Source organism: Cylas formicarius, unplaced genomic scaffold, assembly GCF_029955315.1.
Source record: "Cylas formicarius isolate icCylForm1 unplaced genomic scaffold, icCylForm1.1 PGA_scaffold_1__22_contigs__length_36826433, whole genome shotgun sequence".
In the NCBI taxonomy this organism is placed as follows: domain Eukaryota; kingdom Metazoa; phylum Arthropoda; class Insecta; order Coleoptera; family Brentidae; genus Cylas; species Cylas formicarius.
In genome coordinates, this window is record NW_026844264.1 from 29,709,423 (window position 1) to 29,736,447 (window position 27,025).

Consider the following 27,025-nt stretch of genomic DNA (forward strand, 5'->3'; position numbering starts at 1 on the left):
GTTAAATTACCTTCATTTCCAAGGTATTTTATTTATCAATCGATGGAATATTTTGCTAGTGTTGTTGCTCTATCAACAGGTGCTAGTAGGTATATCAACTATCCAAAAATATATAAATAAACTGAGAAAGGAAACTTGTGTCTATTTGCGGAAAATGTGTTCTGGTAAAATAATATAAATTATTTATTTTTTATTATTATTTCAGTTTAAAAAAAATGTGTCAGTAAATAACAAACAAAACTGCAGTTACGCAATTTAATATTATGAAAATTATTTCCAAACATTTCGCTTAGCATTTTATATCCATATTTATACCTTACATAGCTAGTTTATCTTTCAATCCCTCTCGTACTCGGCGAAGTGACGTCGAAAGGTCGAATTCCTTCCATCCTAACCTGCAAAGTCGTCCTATAAACTTTCGCAATGGTTCCTTAAAACCATTATTAGAAATGCTACTACACGACGCTCGCGACTAAAGACCTCGCATTTTACCTTACACAAGTTTTGGCTGGAGTTTTTAGATTCGACCGGAATAAGTGAAATATTTTACCGAATTGTTATTGCCTAAATTTTTATTAAACATGGCTAGCAAAACCAGCATAAAGAAGCAATCACGTTTTGTGCACTTTTACTTGGTGGCATATAATGCCTTACAAACTCTGGGGTAAGTCTTCGTTTTTGAAGTTCTTTTTTTTTGTTTTTTTTTTTTCGAAATTTTGTTCCATTTAAACTTCTTAAACCGTTTCTTCCGTCGGCTTTACATATGTAATAAGCTGCTGTTATTTTTTGTAAATTGCTACAAACCGCTTTTCTCTAAGTAACCATTATCAATCGTTTCAAAGATTAAAAATTGGATACCGCATTACATTTTTTTTTTTGAGATTGGTATCTTATTGACTACAAGCAGATATACCAAGTGTTCTCTTAACAAATAAGACCTCTTTAGTAATCTTACATCTAACTAACAAGCATGCACTATAATTATTCCAATATTATATTACTATTATCATATATGACTTTTATATTTGCGTCTTTTAAATGAATTTCGGAAATATAGGGACGCCACTGGATATTTGGCGGTTTGGTTCCTTACTCTTTGCCCCCAACTTTTGGATACTTGTAAATCGTTTAAAATTTCGTTTGGTTAATTAAACGAATATGTAAATTATATACAATTTCCTTAATATGCATATGTCTACAAGATCAATTAGTGTCAATTCTGTGTTAGGTATAAACTGTATTCAAAATATTCGACTTATAATTGTTTGTACATAGAAATAAATTAGACAATTTAAAACAGTTTATTGACGTTTTGTAGCTTCGAAGTAATTCAATACCTTCACAGTTCTTCTGTTATTATTATTATTATTACAAACATATATTAAAAATGTAAATTTATTAGTGAAAAATGGAAAGTTTAACTAAACTAACCAAAACTTATTATTTTCAACGAAAAATCTGATCAAGTTTCGACCACAAACTTCAATCATTGACTCGATGTAGGTGTAGGATCCACCTTGATTTTCTCGTAAAGTATTTTAAAATATAAAAAAACGCTGAAACTCCTCGCATTTGTGTGGCTCTTTATTCGTTTGGGGATTTTTGGCTATTTTGAAATTTTCGTAGATATCCCCTTCAAGGGGTGAGGTTAACAAAGGCCTTTAAAAAGAGGGACCACTGAACACGCCTTCCTAATCTTCATTGTAACAAAATCCACTTGTTTCAGTATTTTCTAGTTTTCAAGTACTTTTCGAGAAAAAGGAGGCTGCTTTTATAGTTTACACCCTGTATACATATTTATTTTGTAGCTGGATCGTTATATTCTTTAAGCTTGTAAATTTTTACCTCAGTCCCGGGACAAGAACACTATACGAATCTGTCAGATGTGTTTTGAATATTTTCCAAAATGCCGCCGTGCTGGAAGTTATACACGCTGTTACGGGCATCGTTAGATCAGATCCGGTGATTACTGCATTCCAGGTAAATTTATATCTCTTACTATCTATGCGATGATGAGAAGCGTATGCCGCATTAATGTATACGTAGAAAATACGAAAAATGTATAGGTGAAAGTCTAGTACGCACATTAACCAACATGTATTCTCCATTAGAAAAAGCATTTTTAAATTTACAGCCAAACTGCTTTTACTATATTTACCTTGACTTTGGTTAAATTAAACTTAAAGACTGGTTTTGAAACGTTGATTTCAAGTATTCACATCATGTGGTAGCAATTTATACAAATTAGCCAAACAATTGTTTTGGTTAATTATATAGTTTGGCCCCAAAAACTTTGTTTACGTAATAAGACAGAAGAAAGATATATAAACTCAATAATTATTTCCTAAATTGAGTTATAAAAGTTCACATATTTTCATGGGATTTTATGATACTGTTAAGGATATTGTAGAAGGTATTGTTAACGTATGTGTTGTGGTTAATACACCAGACTGTGGGCTATTTTAAAGCATGCTTTGTCGCAATTTATTAATTGTTCTAATATATTTATTATAAAATTAGCTATTTTAAGGTAGGATCAAGAGTAGTTGTTGTATGTGGAGTACTTATGGCCACATATTCTCCTAGGGATAGCATAGGATTACCGTTGGCGCTGTTGGCATGGTCCGTAACAGAAATCATTAGATACTCAAATTATTGTTTGAGTTTGCTGGATTTAGTTCCTTACTTCCTTAAATATTTAAGGTGAGTTCATATGCTCATAATTCTTCACGATTTGCACGTAGTCGAACTAACCACTAAATTCCGTTCAAATAGATTTTCATTAAAATAAGGTTAAATAATTATGTTTATACTATACATATCATCATCATCATTAAGTGTGTTTTTTTATTAATTGTTCTGGCGAAATTGTTAAATCATAATAAAGTTCTTAGAATGCCAAATCGCAAATTAACGTTCGTTAAATTCTTAAAAGTTTAACCAGTCATAATTTTAATGGGTAATATATAATTCTCACTAACACTTAAACTGTTGTTTATATGAGGCTAATTTTTAACACCTATTTAAAACGAATATGAACAGGCGCACTCGATTTCCTTGCTAAAAGAGTTTGTGTCAAATTCATTAAATACTGCAAAAATATATTTTCTTAACAAATGACACAAATTTCTAATTACCGAGAGGTAGATTTCTTTTAAAAAATCCTGCAACATGTGACTGACATAAATACATAGCAGCATAAATTAAATTTTACACAAACAGAAATTGATTTTTACACCAACAAATTTGATGTCAGATAAGTACAAACAATTTATGACGCGAGAAATGACCGACAAGTATTTAGGTGAAATATTTTTTTTAAAGTCTGAGATATCCAATGTTATTTGAATACTTGGACACTCTCTGAATGTCAGCCACGTGTTCCTCATTTCCTTCCACATAGGTAGTTAAGACTTGCATAAAAACTAATGCCACGATATTACATTGTATAACTATTGTTACAAATAGTAAAATGGCATACTGCAGTTACCCAGTGTAATTAACTCTTGGCTTTTAAATCCGCATAGGAATTATTTCAACCTTGCCCCGCTTCCCCTTGCTATAATTTACGTATGCCCGCGTCATTAGAGAACAATCAATGTCAAAATGTCAATTAGGTGCACACATAAATAAAACATTACAATTAATGCGGAATAGAAAGATCGGAAATGTAGAACGCAGTTTACTGGTGTTAAAAAATATCGGAAAAAAGAAATTTTAGTAACTCGATGAATTTTTAATATTTTTGTAGAAATTAAATTTTGAATGAAATTTGCCGATAGACTAACAGACAACTCGGAATGATTTTTCGTACAACATATTCTAGGATGTCCCAATGTTTTCAATGCCAAATATATCAGCAGCTCTTAGGTTTGTTTAGATTTGATTTCCTTTAGCAGATCTGCTTGAAACATTATTTATCATTATTTGCTCTGAATACATTAACCCATAGTAGTAAGTAATAAAACTACCCAAAATCAAATCAAATTTCAATTAAAAATATTATCAATGGTGGTCAAAAATAAGTTTACCTAGACAAAGAGAGTTTATTCTAAGGAACGTTTTTTTTTTTTTCTCGCACATTTGGTCTTTCAGGCAAAGGTTTCATGGATATTTTTTAAATTTTAAGTAGCAACTATTTGGACAATTAAATCAAATATCGCTTACTTTTGTAATAATGCGAGGTATTTTGCTTATAAAAATATAATTTAAAATACAAATTAATTCTAAAAGGTAATTGCCAAAAAAAAACTGCACAAATCTAGGTACATTTTCTTGTAAAAGTGGGTACGAAACCAGAGCCAGGCATCGTTTCACTAGTAATACTAGTGTGGTATTCGGTTAGAAAATTCCACACCAAATTGTGTTCTAAAATCAAATTAAAATTTATTTTTCGATTTCTAAAAACGTCAATTTTTGTGTTTATCCAATACCAGCAAAACATAGAAGGTATTATCGACTTCATTATATAGTTACGTCTAGTATAATTCGCTGTTGAGTACACAGGAGAAAAAAAAATCCACTAAAATTCATCTGTTGCCATGGCGATCTGTCTGCGAGTTTCGATTGGGTAAAAATTACAGCTGTGGAATTTTCAATAAAAAAATTAGCTCATAATAAATAAATGTTCTCGGGTGTACTTTTTGCTGCTTAAAATTTTAGGTATACCTTGTTTATAGTACTATACCCAATTGGTATAACAGGTGAATTATTATGCATTTATGCCGCCTCTAAAGAAGTTGGTGCAGGTCACTTGTACTCCTTGGAAATGCCAAATAAGTACAACTTTATATTCAATTACCAGCATCTACTGTGGTTTCTGATGTTGCTGTATATTCCTCGTAAGTATTTTTCTTAAATAAAAACATTTGTTTTTGTTAAATAACTGTTCCATCTTTTTTTGCAGTGTTCCCTCAGTTATATCTTCACATGTTTTCACAAAGGCGGAAAGTTTTGTTAAAGGCAAAAACAAACTAGGAATGACATCGATTAGTTAAATTTTTTCAATTAGACTGATTTCTGATCTGGAACCATTCATTATTACTACCTTCCAAAAGTACATTAAGAAGAACTCCACAAAATAACCTATGCTTGGATTTTTGTATTAATAAATTTTTATCCCACATAAACTGGTTTTTCCTTAATTTAAGCTATATTGACAACACAGAACCCTTTTTATTATTTTTTATTAATAAATATCTCAATTTTCTATAATATCAATTATTGCTGCAGATTGGATAATGCTCTCTGAATTTTTCTTGAATGAAGGCTCTTGGATTCCACCAAGGCATTTTCTAATTCGTTACAGAGGTGCACCAAGTTTGTTGGGTCAGTCTGTAATAAATTATGAGTGATCTGCTGCGAATCATCACTTTGTGTTTTCAGTATTAAATCCATTGTGATCAAAGGGGTTATTTGATTCCTTAGACACCTTGAGGATAACTAAAAATATTAAGTTGAATTTTGTTTCCACCTTTACCTGTTTTTATAAACCTATAATCCTAGTGAATTTAAATCAATTTTAGATGAACTACAAGAATAGGAAATTTTTTAATAATAGCAAGCCAACGCAAAGTTTTACTGAATATAACAGCAATAATACCTGCACTTCAAAACGCCACTGCAGGTCATGATAATGGGGCTCATTAATTTTATATCTGCTTAATTCCTTAATTTCATGTTGTTTTGCTTGATAAAACTTGCTCAGCACTGCTTGAATTTCTTCTGTGAAGCCAAGACTGAGAATAGAATCCCGAAAATCTTGCTCACTTAACTAGAAATTGCAATAATGAGGTTTTTCACTCTGTCCATTCATAATCAGAAAATACCCTAGTTTTTGGTACCACATTGCTTGGAAAAATCTGTACCTGAATAAACAAATGTTTAAAAAAGTTATAGCCTACTTCATTTTTGCATCCTAATAACAGCAAGTTTATAATGCCAAAAATACAGTTTTGAATCGTATCTATGCCCACATCTAATTTTTGAGCAGCTGTTAAGTACTTCTTTTGATTTATTCCATTCTGTAGAAATTCTCCTGCCAATTTGCAAAAATCCAGTATTACTAGAAAAAAGAAAAGTATAATTTTCCAAAACAAACAACAAATCCAGTCTTACCACGTTCAGGTTGGTTAATTAGTAATTGCAAATGTTCCTTATGTTCGTTGCTTAGTGATAGCAACATTTTATTTTATTTTATTTATTAGACAGGCTAATGTAAACATAAACCACAATTACAAAAATGTCACCTGCCAAAACACATTCTTCTATAAAGTTTAGGTTACATTTATCTTGCCTACAGCCAGTACTAGGAATAAAATCATTTTATTCAAGTCTGAAGATTGAGTTTTTACTATTCACGTTTTTTGTTTTGTTTTGTGCACAGTTTTTAGGTGTGAGTTTAAAATCTGTAATAAAGGGTTAAGCGCGGTAGATAAGATACAATAATACGTACTATATATTTATATAACTAAAAATTGAACAACTCATTCAAAGTGCAAGCGTGTGGCAGGGTGAACGTGCAAGAGTTGAAAATAAGCAAGGTCAAACAAATAGGCCCAATTTTTCGTCGAGACCAATAAACGCAACGCAACCGAAAATATGATAGTTTGTTGATGTCGAACCGGATGGGCAAAAACATAGCATTACTTGTTTCCTTCCATTTTGAATAGATTTTATCTACAAAATTTGCACCACAATCACGAATGATCTCGCACGCAGGCCATCTGTTCGGGATTGCTTTAACTAATTATCTAGTGTTTAATGCCTGGTGTTAAATTAACGCATGTGCGCCATCTATTATGTTATCAACTAATTAGTTTCACAATCCCGCGAAAGATGGCACCACCAAAACGCGTGCCCGCCATCTATCAGAGGATGGATGGTCAACTAGTTAGATCCACGGTCTAACTTTTTTCAAATTCTAATTTATTGCGCCAAAGTAAAAACTCGCATGTCTTTTTGATAGGTTGCGCAGTCATGCTTGATATTCGCAGTTGCCCAAGGGTTTATTGACTTTTTCCGGTTTTCAGACCAGCTATAAGGAGCTAGGGAAGAACTCTACAAACTAAGAAGCTCAAGGATTTAACTAGAAAGTGGACCAAAGAGGGATTTAAATAAAATTCTTCGATGACACTTAATAGCACGATTACTATTAAAAAAAATAGTAGATAAACTTTGCATTTAATGGTAAGTAAATGTGTCATTTGTCACCGGCTTGTAGTATAGGACAACTCTACAATAAATTCCATCTTGCCTCTATACCGTAAAAGGAAAAAAAATGACTTGTATCCTAGAATGCATACAGGAAACAAAATACTAGGAGGCAAATAATTACTATTCCTTTCTTATTGGAATTAGTCTATCCTTATCCCTGAGTAGTCATGTTTTTGTGATATGCCCATGTGTCAATTTTTATGTTTTGTTCTTCACTGCTTCTGAAAAACAAAACTGTTTGTCTTAAAAAAAGAGCAAACGACACATTTTTAGTCTTCTCCTGAAGATGCCAACTTGGTTGGCAAAACGCGCGATTACGTAAAATTGAGTTTCGGTTTGTGGTAAAACGCGTTATTGTGTGTTAGTACAGTGCCGAAGGTTCCAGTCAAGAGTTTTATACGCAATTAAGGATAAAATTAATGGCTCTTTAAAAACAGTGAGAATTAAGGTTACTCGTTTTGTTAGCTAATAACTTACCTTTACTTACTAAACCACCACAACACTGTAAAAACAAGAATACCAACAAACGGCTTGATAAAACGATAATGAAATGCCACAACATAGATTCGATAACTTGGGATGTATAGTTCTTCCCTTTGTTTAGTGTATGATCTAAAATGTGGAGTTGCTTAATGCATAATATTCTGAGCATTCTAACCAACGAAGTTACAAGCAAAATAAATGAAAGTTGAAATGTTAATCTTCTGTAGCTAAATTTCAAAAATTACCACCATTGTGGGTGCTAATCTTTTGGACAACCCGTTTTTTATCTTCGGCAGCAATGTACTTGCCGCAACTATGAATGGTTAAAAACAAATTTAGCAATAATATTTTTATTTAATATATATATTTCAAAACTCCAATAATGTACAAAAAATATCTGTGTAATTAAATAATGTTTTTTGTCTGTCAATTTGTTCACATTACTTTCTTTAATTTAGTGATGCTGGGAAACCTGTGAGGAAATGGATAATGGGGGTCGAGGGCAGAATGGGGAATAAGAGGGGAACCGTAATTGACAATAATCAAGTATGAATGCTATTCTCTAAAAAATAAGTCCTAGGTATCCATCCTAGCAACAGTAACATGGCGCATGCCTATCACAATGTCCAACAAAAAACGACTTTGTTCAGCTGCGGCGACCGGCTCAAAATTTTAACAAAATTTCCTGAACCCTAGTGTCCCGCAACAAATTTGGAACCGTAAAAATCGTGTAAAACGTTCCTCGGACGTTACCAAATCAAAATTCCAAGCGGGCCTCCGCGCCAATAACACATTTTAAATTATGTATAAAATATTAACAGTTGCTATTTTTTTATGAATTTTTTTGGTAATGCGCAGCAGAGTGATTGTAAAAAAAGGGGAAGACGACACTAATTACATATCATATCAGCGTTGGGGGTACCTGAAAAGGACATTTTTTTGAGAGGGCTCCAACTGCCGGGTCCTTTCGAGGCATCACAACCTGGTCGCCTCACAGGGCGTAAAATCACTTTAAAACAAGTCCAATAATAAAATATAATAATTATATATAAATATTAACATGTTACTATGTACAATTGCACACAGCCCTGTGCCTCTTTTTGGAGGGATGCTCCACTAAGCCGAGGATCAAAATACTTCAATTTTGAGTATAAAAAATTGTTTAGTGAGTTAGACAGCGCGCATGGGACTCTGTAACTTGAACAACGCCACAATTTTCAAGTAAATAAGCTCTTTATGAACATCCCCCAGATGTCTGCAATCCGCACTACCGAACTTAATCCGAAAAAAAAAACATATTAATTACAACAAGCTATATGATTAATGCACTTTTAATACAGCTAACCTGTCTAAATTACAGCCTGCAGTACTTTATTTACCGATGAGGTACCTTTGTAGTAAATAACCTTTCGTGTTCTATTTACAATCTATTTCTTCCAATAAAACAATCTCGCCCTTGACAGACATGGTAAACGAAAAACTTGCTTCATTTTAGGTTAAATTTTATACGACTTAGCTATTATGTTCAAGATCCGAGTTATTCTGAGAGATCTGAAGTTTCAACACTTTTCGTTTTAATTATATTGCCCCCAAACATAATGACATCCATAAAATATTAAACAAGAGGTATTTTAGACGATTCTGCGTGTTCAGGATTTGCATTTGATAGAAAAAGATCAGTTCCTATTTAACAGATGTACAAAAATAGTAATACATATATATACATAAGTGACGTCTTTGGCTTTGTTCTATTCCTCAAACAGAATTTCGGCAAATTGATAGCAAAAAGAAAACGTAATATAAAAAGGATAAAACGAGAATATCCTACCACAGGCAGATTCCTTCTATAACACACGTTTAACATCGAAACATTTTCGAACATCGATTTGGTTTACTGTTTACTCTGTTCTGACAGGAGCTGTTGTAACAGCGACGTTTTGGCGGGATCACCTTGCCGTCCTTCCTCCATAGTAGTCTGTAAATAGAACAAACTGCGAATTAACCGATGGGACTGAATTTCAATTCCAATTCAATAATTTACGTATACCCTGGCATTATGACCGGCCACTTGCACAACTCGCAAGAAAAACGGTGGAATCGCAACACATAAGTGACTATCCCATACTTATGTATAATTATTACTAGTGCAAATGATCCAAGCCATATAGAGTTTGCTTTATTAGATGCTCTAACAACGCCGATTAGTAATTTACAGGCATGCATATTTGGTATGAGAAGCAGATCAAGCCAAAACCCAAGATTGCAGATTAAGTGCTACCTATTTCTGTACAAATAATTAAATTCTAAATTTTGGCAATGGAAAAGTGATTATGCGATTAATTAACAACGCCTTGTAAGTGGAGTACACAACTTTTGGTCAGAATTATTAATCTGTAAACCTGGTCAAAAGTGAAGTAGGCGTGTCGCTTACCCTGGAAGTGGCCTGCTGTGGAGACATTGAGCCCATATCTGACCCCATCGCACCCCAAAGTTTTGGGCTATCACTCGCACCTGCACGCAACAAGGATGTCATTTTACGCTACCCAACAGAGGAACCCTTTCCACTTCCCAGGAGAAAATGTTCAAATAAAACTTCAATACATCATCCAAATGGAAAACAATTCAATCAAATTGATAGTAACGAAAGTGATAAGGGTTCCCGCTGTCCCAATTTGTAAAAAAAAAAGTTAAGTAGTAAACGGCAAAAGTTGCAGCTGGGAGGGTCCCGTACAGAGATGGATTGAACACAACCTCACCAATTGTGTTAGTTAACATTTAAGCGTTATTTTAAACCACCCTCCCACATATATTAGCTCACACCCATTAAAAATGTAGTTTACCGTTGTTTCTTTTTAAATAAAAAATAACCGCAATTTTGAATATTTTTGCAACGCTGTGAGTTAATAGTTTTTCTTGTGTGCTTGTTTTGTACATGTGTGTTTATATTTACAACTGGATACGACTTCCTAGCGACAAGTCAATTTAACGCCCAAACATTTTTGTCAGTGAATGAACAACTCAAATAAGATAAAACACAAAATTAATTGAATTAATTTCTACTTTATAACATTCTCAAACTTACAGCCATTTTCAATATAATTTTATTATTTTAATTTTCCCATAATTTGTTTTATTCTTGAACAATCCCCATTTGAAACAAATTGAAGTTCTGATATAACAGTTTAATATATACTGTTTAGAATACTATATACCAAGTCAAAATTGTTTAATTAAATTATAATTACGAAAATTTTAATATTGTTACATTATAGTCTCACACACCAATGACTTATAGTCTCTGTTTGGAATTGTTTTCTTCCACGTTACGTGGTTACCATGTAAACCATTGACATTTAGGCACCACTCCTCACCCCGCTGTGTCCCTTGCAAAAATAGCAATGTTTGCACCAAACCAACAACAATTTTATGGATGATTTATGCAGTCATTCTCTTTTAGTTGGAGATTTGTGGTCGCTACAATAAAGAGACTGCCCAAATCGTCAAGTAACGCACTGATTGACCGCTTATATATACATATTTTGCAATTTTAAGTGCAGGTTTCGATTCATGTAACTAAAACCCTCCCGTCATCCGCTCATTTCGAATTTACAACATACCACTCTCATGGAACAAAAGCAATAAAAATCAATACCTGAAGGCATCTCAAAGGTGATGCCCAGTGCTTCGAGATCAACCGATTGTTGGCCCATTTGCAATTGTTGCTGAGGGTTTCTCTGTACCGAATTTGGTTGTGACTGAGCCGTCCTAGCTCCCACCACCGCGCGGAGTTCCTGCCTCACAAACTCGGAGGTCGGATTGGGCGCGGCAACACCTGCTGGAATAAGCAAAACTAATTCGCGAGCTGTACCATAAAAAAAAAGGTATTCGCCATAAATTCGTTGGGAATCGACAAAAGCAAGCTCGAACGTCGGTTGCAATTCAACTAGTAAACCCTCTATAAAGTTGGTGCAAATTCTATCAACACATCTAATATCAGACGTTCAAAGATACCGTTCCTAGCAGATTAACAACAATGCAATTTAACGGTGTCTATGAACTTCTTCGACAATCAAAAAATAACTGCAGCAATTGTTAGAACAGGAAAGGAAGCACATAATACAACAATATGAAAGCAAACAACAAACGGCTAATACATCTCAACAATGAAAAATTATTTCATTAGATAAGTTGACTCGTAGGTTATGTATCATATCTAGACGGGTTATGGAACTGGGGTACACAAAATAACGGGAATCGAACCCAAATCAGGATGCAGTACAGCGGATGTTTAATACGGGAGTCCCCCAATGGATAATACTTTGAGCAGCTGAGAGGCATGATTCGTGTGATATATCCTTTTAAATTCGATCAAAAATCAAATCAACCAACCAAGATGAAGGCAAATTTTTTTTTTGTTTGTACAGATGCAGAATGATTTTTGATCGAATTATAATCAGTACGTTGTTAGACACAAGGCAGTGCGCCGATGAGTGGTTGTCGTGAGATGGGTGTGACATATACTGGTTCCAGAATAATCGCTGTTCCAACACATCGACGCCCAATTTTTTTTTTTTGTAAATATTCCGATTGGGCGCGAACCGAAATCGACAGTCATTCTGGCAACCAATGCAACATATATATGAGTGATCTGGGTGCCCTCGTACTAAGGACGGTTCCATCCCACCGTCTCTTCCAGTTCGACTTACCGGGCTGCATGTGAGGCTGCGGCGGGGGGCCCCTTACCCCCCGCTGCTGCTCCGACGGACTGTACGCCAGCCCGGGATGTTGCTGTTGATCATAACAATACGGGGAATCTTGCTGATACATCATCGGAACGCCGTGGTTATGTGGAGGGGGTAAAGGATTGATAGGGGAGTTGTTAGGGGGATGTTGAGGAACAGCGGTCTGATAATGTGGTGGGGGATGGTGTTCCCTGCCCGTGTAGGGCCGGGGTGAGCCAAGACCGCCTGTAACACACGAAAAGACACGCCGCGCGCTTAGAGATTTGCCTCTGGCGTTCGCTTCTGATGTGGTTCGGACTTTTTCCTCTTAGATACATTCGCGGGTTCCATAGTGACGCAATCGGATTAAAAACTTTTACCAAAACTCGATGCGATAACGTCAAATATCTACCAAGAGCCCACTAAACCAGAAATATGTAAAAGTCTAGATTAATCAAAGTCACATGCTCAGCAAATAAAATCCAAGTCTATGCGCCCGCCGAAGTTATATTACATTCAGGGTGAACCTAATTATATAATATGATTAAACTGGCACCATCAGTCCAGAATCTGGTATTAGACATATGTTCAATCGACTATATGCTAAAGGTGTAAATATATTTTTAAAATAAAGTCATTTATTAGCATTTCCTGTTCACTATAGTCTTATATTTTATTTTTATTGATGAGCTAGGAGAAAATAAGTATTTATTAATATGTTTAATTAGTTTTTATTTTGTTAATCGTTAACAAAGAGGAATTAAGTTTGCCAAAATTGTATTTATAGATAAGACAGTATTCCCCAAGGACAATATAAATGAATTTTTTTTAATATTGCATTTGAACTGCGCCAAATAATATTTCTTCAAAAGAACTTTTGGCCAATGTAAAATTCTGCAGTTAACAAAAATTTCAAATGGCTAGTACAAAGATTTATAAAACCCTTAAAACTACTTTCGCTGGATGTAGCAGATACCTATTTATTTTTATAATCTACTTACCATAAGTTGGCATTTGTTGTGGATGGCACATTACCCAAAATATATAAAGTCTTCCGTCGAAGCTATTTTTTTCAAAAATCTTTAATTTCGGTATATTTTACGTAGCTAAATCAAGAGAAACTTAAAAATTAATTCTAAAAATGATGAAACAGTCATCAACTGGCAGAAGGGAAGACTTAAAAAAGGAAGTGTTTAAAATCGCCATTTTGAAAACAGAGATCCTCGAAAAGGATATCAGCCAACGATAACAGGGCGATATGAAATTAAAAGGCTCAGGTTAAAACGAAAGTAGTTTCAAACGTTCGAAACAAACAACCCTTTTTTAAAAATATTGTTTTTACGTCGCGTAATTCATTTTGTACAGAAAACGAAAATGAGAGAGAGGAATAAATCGTTGGTCACCTCACATTTTATGACGAAATTACCTTTTTTTTTAAATACCCACACATCCTATTCCTGAAACTTTGAAACTGTTATTCGGCATCTACTGCACCTTTTCGTATTTTTCTGCCATACAAGCGAGTTTAGGTATCACCCCGTATGAAACAAACTCAATCATTGAGGACAGTACTTAAGAGAAAAAAGGCCTAACATGCATCAAATAAAGGGTCACTGTCAAAAATAGAATAAACCACTGCGTCAGAATCTAGTAATAAAGTAATCTACTGTTGGTAGCAGAGATTCAAACCATGCAAATTTTCGTTTTTAATTGTACAGTATGTTAAGTAAATTAACGTGAAAAATTTCTTTAAACAAATATGGAAGTAACCAAAACACACTGTACACGAAAATACGTTGTGGTTACAAATTTAAATGATCAATCACATCAACAGATTACCATCTCATCGAAGAATATCTCAAACCTAACCTACGAAATGATAATAAACCTCTAAAAACTTTTTAACGTCCACGTCAACCTACCTGGCAACTGAGTCGACGTATTTGGGGCACTGTTCGCTCGCTGCAGCCTCTGCAAATATTGGGTTTGCGAGAAACCCGAGTTCGGTGACGAAGGGGGAGGAAACTGGTCAGCCGCAAATGGAGAATGTCTCGCGCTGACCGTTCCCTGCTGCTGCTGTTGAGGAGCTCTCTGCAAAAACGACGGCAAAGCGTGATTTGAAGTTATCCTGGCAAAAAAAAAAAATCCACTCACCGTTAACTGAGCGTTCAGCATCGGATTTTGTTGCACGGTGATCCTCTGCTGCGCCCAGTTGTTATTCGGGGTGCCATTGCTTTGAGGATAAGCCTGTCTTGGAGACAATTGAGCGGTAAACTGAGATTGCGGAGACAGTCGGGCGTTCTGCTGCTGGTAGTTGTTGACGTTAGATTGCTGCTGGAAACTCTGCTGGCCCAACGGCGAGGGCATCTGAGCGTGAGGCGAATAAGGTTGTTGCTGCTGGGACACGCCTCTTTGGTTTTGTTGAGCGAGCTGCAGACAAACAACTTTACTATTTCCGCTTTCCTTACGAGCTAATCCGCACTTACGGAATTGGAATTCTGCAACTGAGAATTGAAGTTAGGGGACAGTTGGGATTCTGGCACGCTCGAAGAACGTTGCAAAGACACATTCGGGGCTACCGTGTTGTTAAGCAGAGTATCGATATTCTGAATAGAGTTCATTTCGGCTGCAGTCGCGTTGGACGGAATTAGTAACTGTTGCTTTTTCTAGAAACGAAATATATGAATACCGCTTTGCATTGATTCATCTCGCAGCTTTAGCAACCAACCTGTTGTTGTAACAGGCGTTGTTTCTGTTCTTGTTGTTGCTGCTGCTGCTGTTGGAGCAGCTGTTTTCTTTGTTGCTGCAACAACAGTTGTTGACCAGCCAAGCTGGCGTTTGCGGTATATTGAGAGCCAGCAGCCGCTCTTGCGTTCATCGCCCGTTGGTATTTCGCTTGGAGATAGCTAGGTGGCTGTTGGTAACCCAAGTTATTCTGGCTGGTCACCTACCACATCAACCCTTATTATTGCACAGAACAAACTTTTGCCAATAAAAATATTGTAATCTCTGAGTTGTACAAAAGCAACAACGGATTTGTTACCTCTTGTTACTCAAGAGTTTATTCACTTACTATACCTTCTAATACCATTCGCAAATTCATGGTAAAAAAAAAAACTTGGGAATGTTGGTAGAAGGAAGACGGTAACTATATTTTGATAAATACGCACTAAACTTACATTTACAGACTGAGGATAAGCAGGTGGTTTGGCCGGCAGAGATATGTTCGGTGAAGTGGGACTCTTAACGGCACTTTCACACTGCATCAAAGATTTTTGGATGGTATAAATGGCCCAAGCCTCACTTAGTCCGCTCTGATAATCGGAATCCGGCACTATATCGATGACTTCATCCAAGAGTTCAGAAAGCACTGGATCAGTTACTGAAGTGGCAGAAGCTAAAAGATTGGCGTTGTCTACCCAGGCACTGTTATTATCAGAAGCTGAGACTGGAGGAGTATAAGCTAATAAAAAAGTGTACAGAATTAGACGTATTGTTTATATGAATGAATGAAATGAATCTTACTTGAAGACGGCATTTGCCTTTGAACACTGTTACTAGTGAGGTAGTTTGATGGTTGTCTGGCAGGTCGTCCGACGGATCTATTATTGTTCATCGTCCCCTGTGCCATGGTGCTTCCGATGGTTTTGGCCGGATCGGTGGTTACTCTCGGCAATTTCTCTTGGGGAATCGCGCAAATGACACTCTGAGGGACGGGCGGAATAGAGGGAGGGGTCGGCGTCTGTTTCGCCAACAGAGACGCCAACATTCTATTCCTCTTGCAAAGTTCACTTGACGACGATGACACCTAAAGAGAATAATAAACACTACATTAGACGACGATGATACCTAAAAACCACGATTCGTACAACTGCGTGGTCTAAATAGCCCCCCCAGTCACCACATGAAAATTATCATTCTAAGATACATTAAGTACTATTTGGATAATGTCAAACATGCAACCAATCAAAACTATTTGGACATTGTCAAACATCCATAGAGTTGATCGTTTATGGGATACTGAGTGTTTTTAATCAATTGAATGTGAAGATGATTTTAAGAAAAAAGTTATTGTCATTTTCAAGTCGCAAACCTCTTACTTCTTGAGCTGCGTTATGATAGTTTTCGTATCAGGCTAGATATTTTTATCAAATTTTATATACCCCTCATCATTCAGAAGGATAGACGTTGAACTGAATATATTTCAACATAAAAATAAATATATTTTTTTGTTTCTTAAGGCTGCTTTCTGTTCAAATTTTTATTTTCTACTGTTATCAAAGATCCAGTAGCTCTAAATTTAAGATGTTTACAATATACTTACTCTTAAGTATCCACACCCAATTAATAAACAGCCTTTATATTAGGCAAAAATGAGCGAATTTAATTATAGTAAAGTAAAAAATAAAATCTGAGGGACATAATATTTTAAAGGCGAAGGAAGAGAGGTCTCAAACCAAATTTTAGAATACGGTTTAAAAGAGCGTTTCCTTAATATGCGAATAGGTTGCCTGATAAGTACCTGCGAACCGTCGTTGCTTCTTTTCCCGTCTCTTTCGTCTTTATCGTCCATGGACCGTTTGGTTCCCCGCTGCTCGTTCGAGGAATCGTTTAAGAATCCCAACTTCTTAAACAGCTGATCGCTCCCGACCAACGCTTTCGTTCGGTCGTCGTCGGCATCGGGGTTCTGTTTGAGCAGATGCTCCAGCAGCTCGCTGCTTCTTTTCATACCGGCTTTCGCTTCTTTCTGGTCATCGTCGGTTTTGTCATTTAACAGCTGCAAACGAGGAAAACAATAGTGCAATAATAAAAATAATTACATATACGGTAAAATTTATTGCCGCAATAAAGCCCCGATGGTTGACTCTCTATATAAAATTAATAAATCAAAACACCTTCTATCATAACCCAAAGAAACAGAATGTTGTTTTAATAAACAAGACAGTTCGTAGCGAGTAGCGCGATGCAGCTTTTTATTTTAAAAAGAAGGCGCTTCGAGGTTTCTTGTCCTGCGGAACACTATGGAACTTTCAGAAAATCGATGCAATTTGTATTGTATCTTTCACAACTCGTAGAGCTTCAAAGTCACGGTACAGTTTGACAAATACAAAAATTTGTGCAAATAATAGCGATTTCCAGTTATATTTTTTCAAATATCTCGCGCACCCTGTATGATAGACGAAACTTAAAACTCTCTCTCCACACAGTTTACCAATTTATTCACGAAAACAGCAACTTTCAGGTAGCCCTGGATCTCCCACGTTTCCTGGATCATGAATTTTTCCAATGGCGTAATGTTTTTCAAGAAAATATATGTTTTCTGGAGCCATACAGTACATCGTAAGAGTAAATAACGTCATCCCGTCCAAACTGAATCCCAGGAACAGTGATTTTCATATGGATTTTTTCAAATATCTCGAGCAGCTTGTGTGATAGACGAAAACCGTAAATACAAAAATTGGAGCTCTTGATGTGGCTTATGATACTGTTTGAACCGATTAATAATATTTTTTACGAATTTTGATTTACGGTTAATAATTTATTATAGAAAAAAACAATTTTCATGGTCTTCATTTTTGTACACAATTGACAAGCCCACTATATAAAAGAAAAATTGCCTCAAATAAAAGTTGCTGTCCTCGATCTTCCGCGTTTTACGGTTCATCATTTTACCGATCGGTTTAGTAGTTTTCGAGATGAACTTTCTTATGAGGACAAAAAATTTTTCGAAAATTTTTAAAAAAATATTTAACGAGGTCCGATTGCACCTGGATTTTATAATTTGTATGCGGGGGTGGACTTCTACCACCTTGCCCAATTTGAAGTCAATAGCTGCAAATTCCGGGCACTTGCTGCACTTTTTAGCATAACACGATATATCTCGAACACCCTGTACAATATGCGAACACTTTAAATACAAGAGTTTTAGCACTCTCTATGGGCCAAACTGTCATGTAGAAGAAACTGCAGTCTGAGTAACAGTATAGAACTTACAGTGATTTTTCCTTTTTTTTTTTTTTCGGATTTTTGGCAATACCGGCATACCCTGTATATTTTCAAAAATAAAGGTAAATGGGCATCAATATTCTGCGTCTTTTCGTTCAAAATTTTTCGATCCGATGAACGATTTTCGACAAATAGGCACTTTTTGGTTTTTGAAAAAAAAAATGGTTTTGTGATTTTAAAAAATACTTCCCATTCACCAATCCCTCTCAATTTCAATAGGTTCCGTCACGGGCCTAAGCTCTTTTGCAAACATTTTAAATCGATAAATTCAACTTTCGGATACTTATCGTCTTTCATAGCAAAGTCCAAAAAACAGTCGAAAATTTAAAAAAATGGACGCCAATGTCCCATTTTTTTATATTTTTACATATATTGTGTGTAAAGGAGCCAAATTCCAACTCCCTACCCTAATCCGTTCGAAAGTTACAGTCATAAATTCGGTTTGGTCTACAAAGATCGGAGAGCACAGACAAAAAACAATTTTTTTTTCGATCCCGATTCATTAGAAGCAATTCAATAGAATCCGGTCTTCGCTAATTTTTGTAAGCCCTTTTAGACTGAGTATGTTAAATAAATCCAAGACCATCCTTCAGTTTCCAAATGAGTCAGTCATTAAAACATAAGTATGCAACTACAACCAATAAAATGTCTTTTAAAAAGTTTCGTACCAACTCATTGATGAAAACACGCTGCGTGGGTTACCGCCGTGTGCAATCACAATTATTTAATTCAAAGATTTCTGCAAAATCTACGATAGTGTCGGAATAACTTGTTAGTTTTTCAGGGGTCATCGCAGTCAATGAAAATAGTTACTGTAAAATATTTTTATTTTTACAAACCTTAAAAAATTTAATAACACTTAGGCAAAGCAAACGAGATTTTCGCGCAAGGTGCGCGATAAGATAAAAAAAAATGAGAGGTGAAGGTCTCTTGGTCATTGTTTCAGTCGGTAAGGGGATCAGATATTGTTGTAGCTATGGTATCTGTCATTCACCTCATTGTCTGGTGATACTTTCGATTGTTTATTACAAAAACAAAATCCAACGGAATGAAATATATTATAGGCTAGCTTCGCGTTTACAAAATGTTATTTAATTAAGGCCACCTATACGGACTGCTCGGAAAAGGAGCACCGACCATGTTCCACTTTTGGTTAAGCGATTAGGAACGTAGATAATATTCCGAAGATATATTAATGGAAATTTTCGAAGAACACTAATTTTTGGTAATTACGAAATCAAATCAACCCAGACTTTTTGTTATGGGTAAAAAAATCGCAATAAACAAGGGGCAAATAGTACTGTACTAGTGAGTAAAGCAAATAGACAATGTTTTCATATAATTTCAATTTTTTGCTATGTCTAGGAAATACGCAATGACCTATGCCTTCATATAGCTCTTATCGCCTCCATTATAAAATAACAGTAAAAAATAGTCAAATGATACCCTAAAAATATTTTGTTCTCAATATCAAAAAATTATGATTTGTTGAAATCATTATCGAATTAATACTTAACCTTAAAATAAGTGCGGAATCCTATACCGATCACGATAACTAATGGTTGTAGCAACTGGTCATGGCTTGTCACGTGTGGTTGTGATTTTATTTATATTTGTACCTGCTTCAGGTTCACCATGTCTTTATAATTTACGAAACAGTGGTAATGAAATATTTTCCTTTACAAATGTCAAGCTTTTACATTCGATTAATCGAAGTTGCTCATGACTACATATTAGGAAAACAGCTATGCCGATGCCGGGCATAAAATTCTTAAATAAATAAAATTAAGTGTAAGTAGATAGAAAGATATGTGACAAATTTTGCGAAAAGTTATGGACAAAAAACAAAAAATAAATTAACAAAATCATAAAAAATTACTAAAAATACTAAAAAAAAATAAATTACGAATAACTTTTGTGAAATTTAATTTGAATTGTCATTTTTTGAATAAATTGTAAGTATTCAACACAACTTGTATTTTACAGTGTGCAATTTTTGACAGAAAAAATTAATATCGCAAAAAACAATCACGAAACTAAGCTGTAAAACATTCAACAAAAACATCTTATTCAAATTTCAAAAATACTCTAGTGTCCGGAAAAAAGTTCATATAGCATTTTTTCAAAAATTTAAAAATAACGGAATTTTTTTATGAATTTTCAATAACAACTTTTTTTTTTCTAGTTGGCCGTTTTATTTTAAATTTAGCACATTTATTAGAAATTATTTATTATAATTATCAACCTGTAATTACTTTAAATTTTGTGCTAATCATTTCTGGACGCTCTGTACAAATGTGTTACATTAAGAAAAATAGTCAGAGACAAAAAACTAACTCTCTATTTTTCATTTTTGTTGTTGAAAAATTTTGAAAATTCAAAAAAAACAATAAAATTTATTTTGGGTATCTAGCATACGGACACTAGTTGTGTGCGTTACATTCATATTAATTGGCATGTTTTTAGCATACATTTGTTTTTTTTTTTTCAATGATATATTATCACCCCATGCAAAAAACCATGTAAAGCAAAAATATTTTATCTGATTCGTCCTATCTCCCGCAAATAATTTTTCAGAACAACAGTAAGGTAACATGGCGATACCGCTGATTAATTTTTAATCGCGCCACTCAAAAATAGAAGATAAAATGTGTAATAAATAAGGCACCGTTAACAGCTCGTATTTGCGTTAAACAATTTTTTGTTAAGGAATCCGAATCATAAAGCACAGAAGCGCAGAATACCAATTTGTTCAATAACGTCTTTAATCTAATCCTAAACGCATTCAAAGCCATTACCATTATCAATTTATAATAAATATAATAACATAAAAACAATAGCTTCTATCAAATCAAGCATCAAATCCCTGATTTGTCTATGTATTAGAAAATTTAATAGCAGTTAATCAAGCAACTACCAAAATTACCTAAGTTGTAGAAAACTATGTTTGGGGACCATGTAGTTTTCCCGTCGTTTTAAATGCGTCAGAAGCAAAATCTTATACTTATCTCTATTTTCAAATATATTACAAAAAATGACACATATTGCATATCCAGTGCCATCTGGTATCCATATTGCGACACTTTTCCGGGTTGTCTCAGTTATTATTGCGGTTTTTCTAGTTTTGCTCTACTTTTTATGAAACAAACTGTCCATTAGTGAAAACTTCATAATTCACATGCATTTTTCTATACAAGGCAAAATGGCAAAAAATGTAATTCTTGCATATTGCAAGAAACAAGACACGGAGAAGTTACATATTACAAACCACGAGAATTCAAACTGTCCATATAAAATGGCAATGGATTTTCAAATTATTAATACGGGGTGTGACGGCTGTATACCCTAAAAAATCTATTTTTTTAACTTAAACAATAGGCCCAGTTGGCCTGTTTACACCTGGCAGACTTCTACTGACAAGAAGTAAGCAACCAATCATTTACTTATTGTACAGTTTGTAATGTTTGTAATTGTGTTTGTAATAAAATAACATTTTTTAATCACAAATCGGTGAAGTAAGAAAAAAGTAATTTTTGAATAATTTATTAAAAATAGTATGGGCAGGAACCATTCAGGCAATCACCTCGCAATTTTTTTTACACTTAAATTTTGATAAAAAAAATCTCATCTAAATCACAAATGGTTGAAGGTCGGATCTCCTACTATATTGAGATACGGCTTTTTCTTGAACAATCCTTATCCGCGACATAGTTTTTTTTAATGGTCGCTCAAACAATGCGCAAAAAAAAACTCGTCACGCGGTAAAGTCCGTTCATAGATATAAGAAAGTGACTAACTGATACGAATTAAGGAAAGACCCGGGCAAGCTGTAAGATCGAAATATGGCCGAACAGGTCCGTACTTTGCTTAGAATTTAATTATTTGGGGTTTTGTTAGGTAAGATACTAAACAATATTTATTTATTTAGGTATGTATTTATGTTTAAATCTAAAATAAAATTACAAATTATTTTTATTACCTACTTAAATTACTTAAAATTATTCACATAATATATCAGTGTCACTATCGCTATCAACGCGTGTTCTAATCATTATTTCTTCTATGTTATTTGCAATATGGATATACGATAGTTCTGCTTTTTCTACATGTTTAACAGAATCTGCCAAACTTTGTGGAGGGATGTTAAAAACTTTGGTTTCTATAAGTTTTCTTTTCGAGGACATTGGAGCTAACACGGGGAAAAACATTGTTACGACGAATGGTAGATTCAAGTTGGTGTCAAACATGTTCAATGGGATTAAATATACAGTGGTGAGGTCAAAGCCTTAAAACTGCATTCCCTAGATTTTTTGCATAATTATCACAGACGTATTCCTTTTGAAGGTTCAAGCTTTCTAGAACCTCGATGAATTGCTTTTTGGTATAATCTTCGTAAAAATAAATGAGGAAGGGGTTTTAGTCAACTGTCTACTGTGATAACTTGCATTGTCCATTACAATGACGTTATTAGGAGGAATGTTTGGTACCAATTTGTTTTTCAACCAACTTTCAAATAAATCAGCGGTGGTGTCTTCGTGGCAATCCAGAGAAGAATCTTTAATATTTTTCGCAGACAGAGAAAGTCCATTTGGAATCCAACCATCTTTAGAGCCAGCATGCAAAATAGTTATTCTTTTACCTCTTTTTGATGGCGCGTTTGTTTTACACTTATCAGTTGAGTCAACCCAACCCTTTTCCGGGGTATCATAAGTGTCGAACCAGGTTTCATCCAAGTAAATAATTGGCCTTTGTTGTTCTCTCTAAATCCTATTTTTTTTCTAGATATTTCAGTCGTCATTTCCGAATTCTAAAAGATTCCATTAAAACTTGCCTTTTGTCAATTTTTTTAGATCTAAAACCCATGTGTTGAATACACTTCCATAAGGTAGTTTTGCCACATTTAACACCGGTTTCATCTTTTTCAAGCCTCCTAATCAAGATATCTAATGTAGGCCCGTTTTGTTCCTCGTATAACTGGTAAATTTTACGCCGAATTATATCTTGATCACTTTCATCTACACTACACACGCCTCTATTACAAACGAAATAAGAATGATTACTAATAAACTTAAACTAAGTAGTAAACCAAATCAAAGAATACTAAACACAGGTAGGTATAAAATTATTTTCTGAATCTAAATTCCGAAACTTTCGGTAATAATCTTGTTGCATTGTATGTTAATGACAACCACCTTGGGTAATCCCATTCAAAAGCAATTGGTCACTTTCTTATATCTATTAACAGATGATACCACGTCTAGTGGACAGCTCGAAGCTTACGTACTTACCAATATATCGCCGTTCTTGTAGACGGGCCTGATTCTGAACATGCCGCCGGACTAAAAGCGAACCAACGAAAAAAAGAAAAACCAATCACACTCGCGTAATGAAAAAACGCACTTCTTTCTTCTACACACGCGAACCGGCGGCGGGAAAATCGCGCTACCGATCGGCGGCGGAGGCGGCGGTACCGCCGTTACCAAGGTTGATCGAGTTTTGAAAAAAATCACGCATTTCGTTTTTTTTCCCTCGCGAAAAAACAACGCGCGAACTTATCCGCCGATGGGCGGACGTGACGAAATGCCAAACAAATTATCAAGCGCGGAGTCGAGTAAAATTTCTTATCGGGTAAAATGTAAGTGCGTGTGAGTGTGTGTCTGCATACGACGGCGATCGCTTGACAGCTCGGCGGCGGGCCACGAATTCGTTTTTATCATTTAAAAAAGAAAAATTCGTTCGGAATAGCCGCGCAGGCCCGGCCTAATCTGTTAAGGCTCCAGTTGATAAGGGGCGGCGGTACCGCAACTTAAAAATTTATTTTTTCGAGTGTGTTCGGTGCTCGTTGACCGCCGCCGATTTTCGCGATTCGAGAATCGCGCCCGTGAGATTCTAAAGCCGGCAACACACGATCCGGCAGGCCTGTCAGTTCAAACTCCTCCACACGTTCAGCCGCATATGAAATATCAGTCTCAATCATCATCATGGCCTCTACCGACGACGATGCGTTAGCACTTCTCGTCTTAATAGTTGCTTTGGGTAAAAAGAAATAAAAAAAAAACGTACGACGGATGAACGAGCAGAGTTTTGAATTTTCTTCGTCCCCCTGAACAGCCTTAAATGACACTTGGACTGGAACATATACACGTTCAGGCGACTAGTCTCCAGACGGACTGTTCAGTTCGAACTAACAGGCCTGCCGGATCGTGTGTACCCGGCTTAACGAGTGCTGCCCCCACCCCCCGTGCGCGCGCATTCGTATCCGTTTTAATCAGCTGATTATGACACGCAATAGGGTAAGCATTTTTTAATAGTTCCTCTGAACAACTTATTACACTCCAGTAATCTGGATTGCCCCATAAACCCGACATTTTCAAAAGTTTACTTCCGTATAAAAAACCATAAAATTTTCCCTGTCTTGACACGTTTTGCATTCTTCTTACTTGCTACTTACTTAACGTAAAACGTAAAATACTATCTATATTTTCATCTTCAAAAAACTAATTTTATTAAAATTAAGAGAATCAATTTTTATTTGATATAATTTTAAAACTTTACTTTTTCCTGTTAAGTTTTGTTGTTGACGGTAAAAACATTAACCAAAAAGATGATACCCTTGCCTGGGGATGCTGTTTGAATATATGGGTAGGTCAGAAATTGGGGAATTGGGCGTGAATTAATTAATATTTGCAGCAAGAATTATACTTGGCCTACTATATTTGAATAAGAAGGGGCTTACGGCAGGGTTGTTGTCTGTCACTGACGCTATGTAAGATTTACTAAGACCGGGTACTACTTCGCAGTCTTCCAGATAGTTATTGCACATGAACAAGAGAACTTACAATCTCTAGTCTAGGAAGCTGGTGGAATAAAATGACAAAAGGGCCTTAAAGTGTCGGAGAATAAAACCGACTGCTGAAAAAAAAATGAAAAAGAACAACGAGTGCTTTGAACTATAATACAACTATGATAAACAACTAATATGTAATGCCTTTTTTGAAAACACTGTACCGTACGGATCCGAAGTCTGACAAATAAATCAGAAGCAACAGAGGAAAGTAACTAGTAGCCACAGACTTCTGGAAAAGATCAGCATGAGTATTGCGGTTAGATCATATGAGGAACACAAGAATTAGGGAAATCATGAATGTAAAAGAGGAGATGATCGTTGGAAAAATTTAATTAAAAAAAAATCGGTGGTATGGTCACGTGGAAAGATTGTCACCAGAGAAAATCTCTCAGGTGTAAAGCTATGGAGTACAAAATACTCTGTCCGAAAGAGCTGGTGACTGGAACAACGGAGATGTCCGGGGAATAGGAACCGTTGGTATAGAATTTCCGCTATTAAACGGTTTATACATACTTGCCTTAGAATACTATCCAAAGCTGGTTTCTTTAAATATTCAACTTCAACTATCTTCGAATTTGAGTTCTTTTTGATTGGTTAAAGGGTAACTCGCATAATTTTCGTAAAAATAATAAACACTTATTATTATTTGATGGCCCTAAGTGTTCAGCAGCAGTGTATTCATCGTAAGCCCTTAAAACCCCAAAGTCAAAAAAGGAAAACAAAATTACCTAAATCTATTATCCTCCAAAATTTGTGTCGATTAATCTTGGCTCAGCCGATTTATTAATCGAAATTACGTAATGAAAACAAAAACAGAGGTAGATGGTTGACAAAAATGTCCATTGTCCGGATCAGATTAAATATCAAATTTATTAGTGCGTTGTTTTATCTCAATTTGGCAGTCCTGATTAACATTAATAAAAACATATCTCTAAATATTTTTAAAGGTTGGTTGTTTTTCTTCAGCAGACGGAAATATTCGCACGTATGTCAAGGGGGGTGGTGAGGATGAAATTTTTGTGATTGAGTGATTCGTTTCGCAGCGGATACCCGAACTCACTCACTTAACATTACCAACGCGCCGAACAAATCAACACACCATCAAATTAATTGTATTAAGTTTTATGTTAAGACCTACATAAATTTTATTTTGCTATATATTGGTTTTGTTTGGTAACACGGATTTTTTAAAGAGAAGAAAAACTATTATTTAATCTATTTTATAAAATTTATATTAGGTTAGTTTGGCGTACAACAAAAGGTATAATAGATGGCAAAGAACAAAATCTATCCCAAAAGAAATTAAAAAAATATATATATATTCGAAAGTATTGTATACTAACGCACAAAAATAGAACAGAAGAGCAGAGGATTTTCAAAATTTGTTTATATATTTATCATCAGTACCGTTTTTAAAGTGCGATATTAATATATTATTTAAGTTAGCATTTTTTGAGACATACACAAAACAGACAAAACAATTTATTTGATCCGGAATTTAAACAAAAATAAAATTATCAACTGAGCAACTTTGGAAAACCAGTTAAAACAGTGTTTTGCGTTAATATTGGAAATGCAATATCAAAATTGCTAATAGTTTCAGAAAAACCTAAAAACAAAACTGCAAAATATAAAGAACTGTTTAATTAAGATTCAGTTCCACGTTGTAAGGGCCAGGGCTTTAAGAAAGGAAGAATTTCTAAATTAATAGAAAGAAAGGGTTTTTTTTACAAAATAAAAAATTTATCTATTA

At 34.9% G+C, this 27,025-nt stretch overlaps 3 protein-coding genes across 12 annotated transcripts in view; 1 reads left to right on the top strand and 2 right to left on the bottom strand.

Annotated features, from left to right (window-relative positions):
• Positions 1-93: 93 nt before the first annotated feature.
• On the top strand, positions 94-5,133 carry LOC132697382 (very-long-chain (3R)-3-hydroxyacyl-CoA dehydratase hpo-8). Its single transcript, XM_060662844.1, has 5 exons — positions 94-664; positions 1,809-1,980; positions 2,531-2,703; positions 4,663-4,841; positions 4,907-5,133. The coding sequence occupies exons 1-5, from the start codon at positions 582-584 to the stop codon at positions 4,975-4,977; spliced, it is 678 nt and encodes a 225-aa protein (XP_060518827.1). The 5' UTR covers positions 94-581; the 3' UTR covers positions 4,978-5,133.
• A 30-nt stretch (positions 5,134-5,163) lies between these two features.
• Positions 5,164-6,738, bottom strand: LOC132697381 (COMM domain-containing protein 2-like). 3 transcript variants are annotated; one of them, XM_060662841.1, is made up of 5 exons: positions 6,649-6,738; positions 6,118-6,407; positions 5,829-6,064; positions 5,603-5,773; positions 5,164-5,442 (listed from the first exon to the last, which is right to left on the bottom strand). In XM_060662841.1, exons 2-5 carry the CDS (start codon positions 6,182-6,184, stop codon positions 5,221-5,223), a joined length of 696 nt encoding a protein of 231 aa, XP_060518824.1. In that variant the 5' UTR covers positions 6,185-6,407; positions 6,649-6,738; the 3' UTR covers positions 5,164-5,220. The 3 variants fall into 3 exon arrangements, with proteins under 3 accessions (XP_060518824.1, XP_060518823.1, XP_060518826.1); XM_060662840.1 differs by having other exon boundaries at positions 6,455-6,726; XM_060662843.1 differs by having other exon boundaries at positions 5,904-6,064; positions 6,118-6,726.
• A 1,404-nt stretch (positions 6,739-8,142) lies between these two features.
• The window catches only part of LOC132696590 (nuclear receptor coactivator 3-like), a 292,746-nt gene continuing 273,863 nt past the window's right edge, over positions 8,143-27,025 (bottom strand). For 5 of the 8 annotated variants that reach the window (XM_060661507.1, XM_060661509.1, XM_060661504.1 and 2 more), the window contains exons 10-19: positions 16,942-17,196; positions 15,945-16,227; positions 15,599-15,882; positions 15,148-15,366; positions 14,906-15,085; positions 14,342-14,849; positions 12,405-12,665; positions 11,351-11,530; positions 10,130-10,209; positions 8,143-9,673 (exon numbers count right to left, since the gene is read on the bottom strand). In XM_060661507.1, the coding sequence (XP_060517490.1) occupies positions 9,590-9,673; positions 10,130-10,209; positions 11,351-11,530; positions 12,405-12,665; positions 14,342-14,849; positions 14,906-15,085; positions 15,148-15,366; positions 15,599-15,882; positions 15,945-16,227; positions 16,942-17,196 (2,334 nt within the window). In that variant the 3' untranslated portion in view covers positions 8,143-9,589. Of the gene's footprint in view, positions 9,674-10,129; positions 10,210-11,350; positions 11,534-12,404; positions 12,666-14,341; positions 14,850-14,905; positions 15,086-15,147; positions 15,367-15,598; positions 15,883-15,944; positions 16,228-16,941; positions 17,197-27,025 lie in introns of all 8 variants that reach the window. The other 3 variants (XM_060661505.1, XM_060661511.1, XM_060661508.1) reach the window with 3 other exon arrangements.

Coding starts and splice junctions, on each gene's coding strand:
- LOC132697382 (XM_060662844.1), top strand. CDS start 582: ATGGCTAGCAAAACCAGCATAAAGAAGCAATCACGTTTTGTGCACTTT. Junction 1,981..2,530: donor CGGTGATTACTGCATTCCAG/GTAAATTTATAT, acceptor AGCTATTTTAAG/GTAGGATCAAGAGTAGTTGT. Junction 2,704..4,662: donor TACTTCCTTAAATATTTAAG/GTGAGTTCATAT, acceptor TTAAAATTTTAG/GTATACCTTGTTTATAGTAC.
- LOC132697381 (XM_060662841.1), bottom strand. CDS start 6,184: ATGTTGCTATCACTAAGCAACGAACATAAGGAACATTTGCAATTACTA. Junction 5,774..5,828: donor ATGTGGTACCAAAAACTAGG/GTATTTTCTGAT, acceptor TGCAATTTCTAG/TTAAGTGAGCAAGATTTTCG. Junction 5,443..5,602: donor AGTGGCGTTTTGAAGTGCAG/GTATTATTGCTG, acceptor TAATATTTTTAG/TTATCCTCAAGGTGTCTAAG.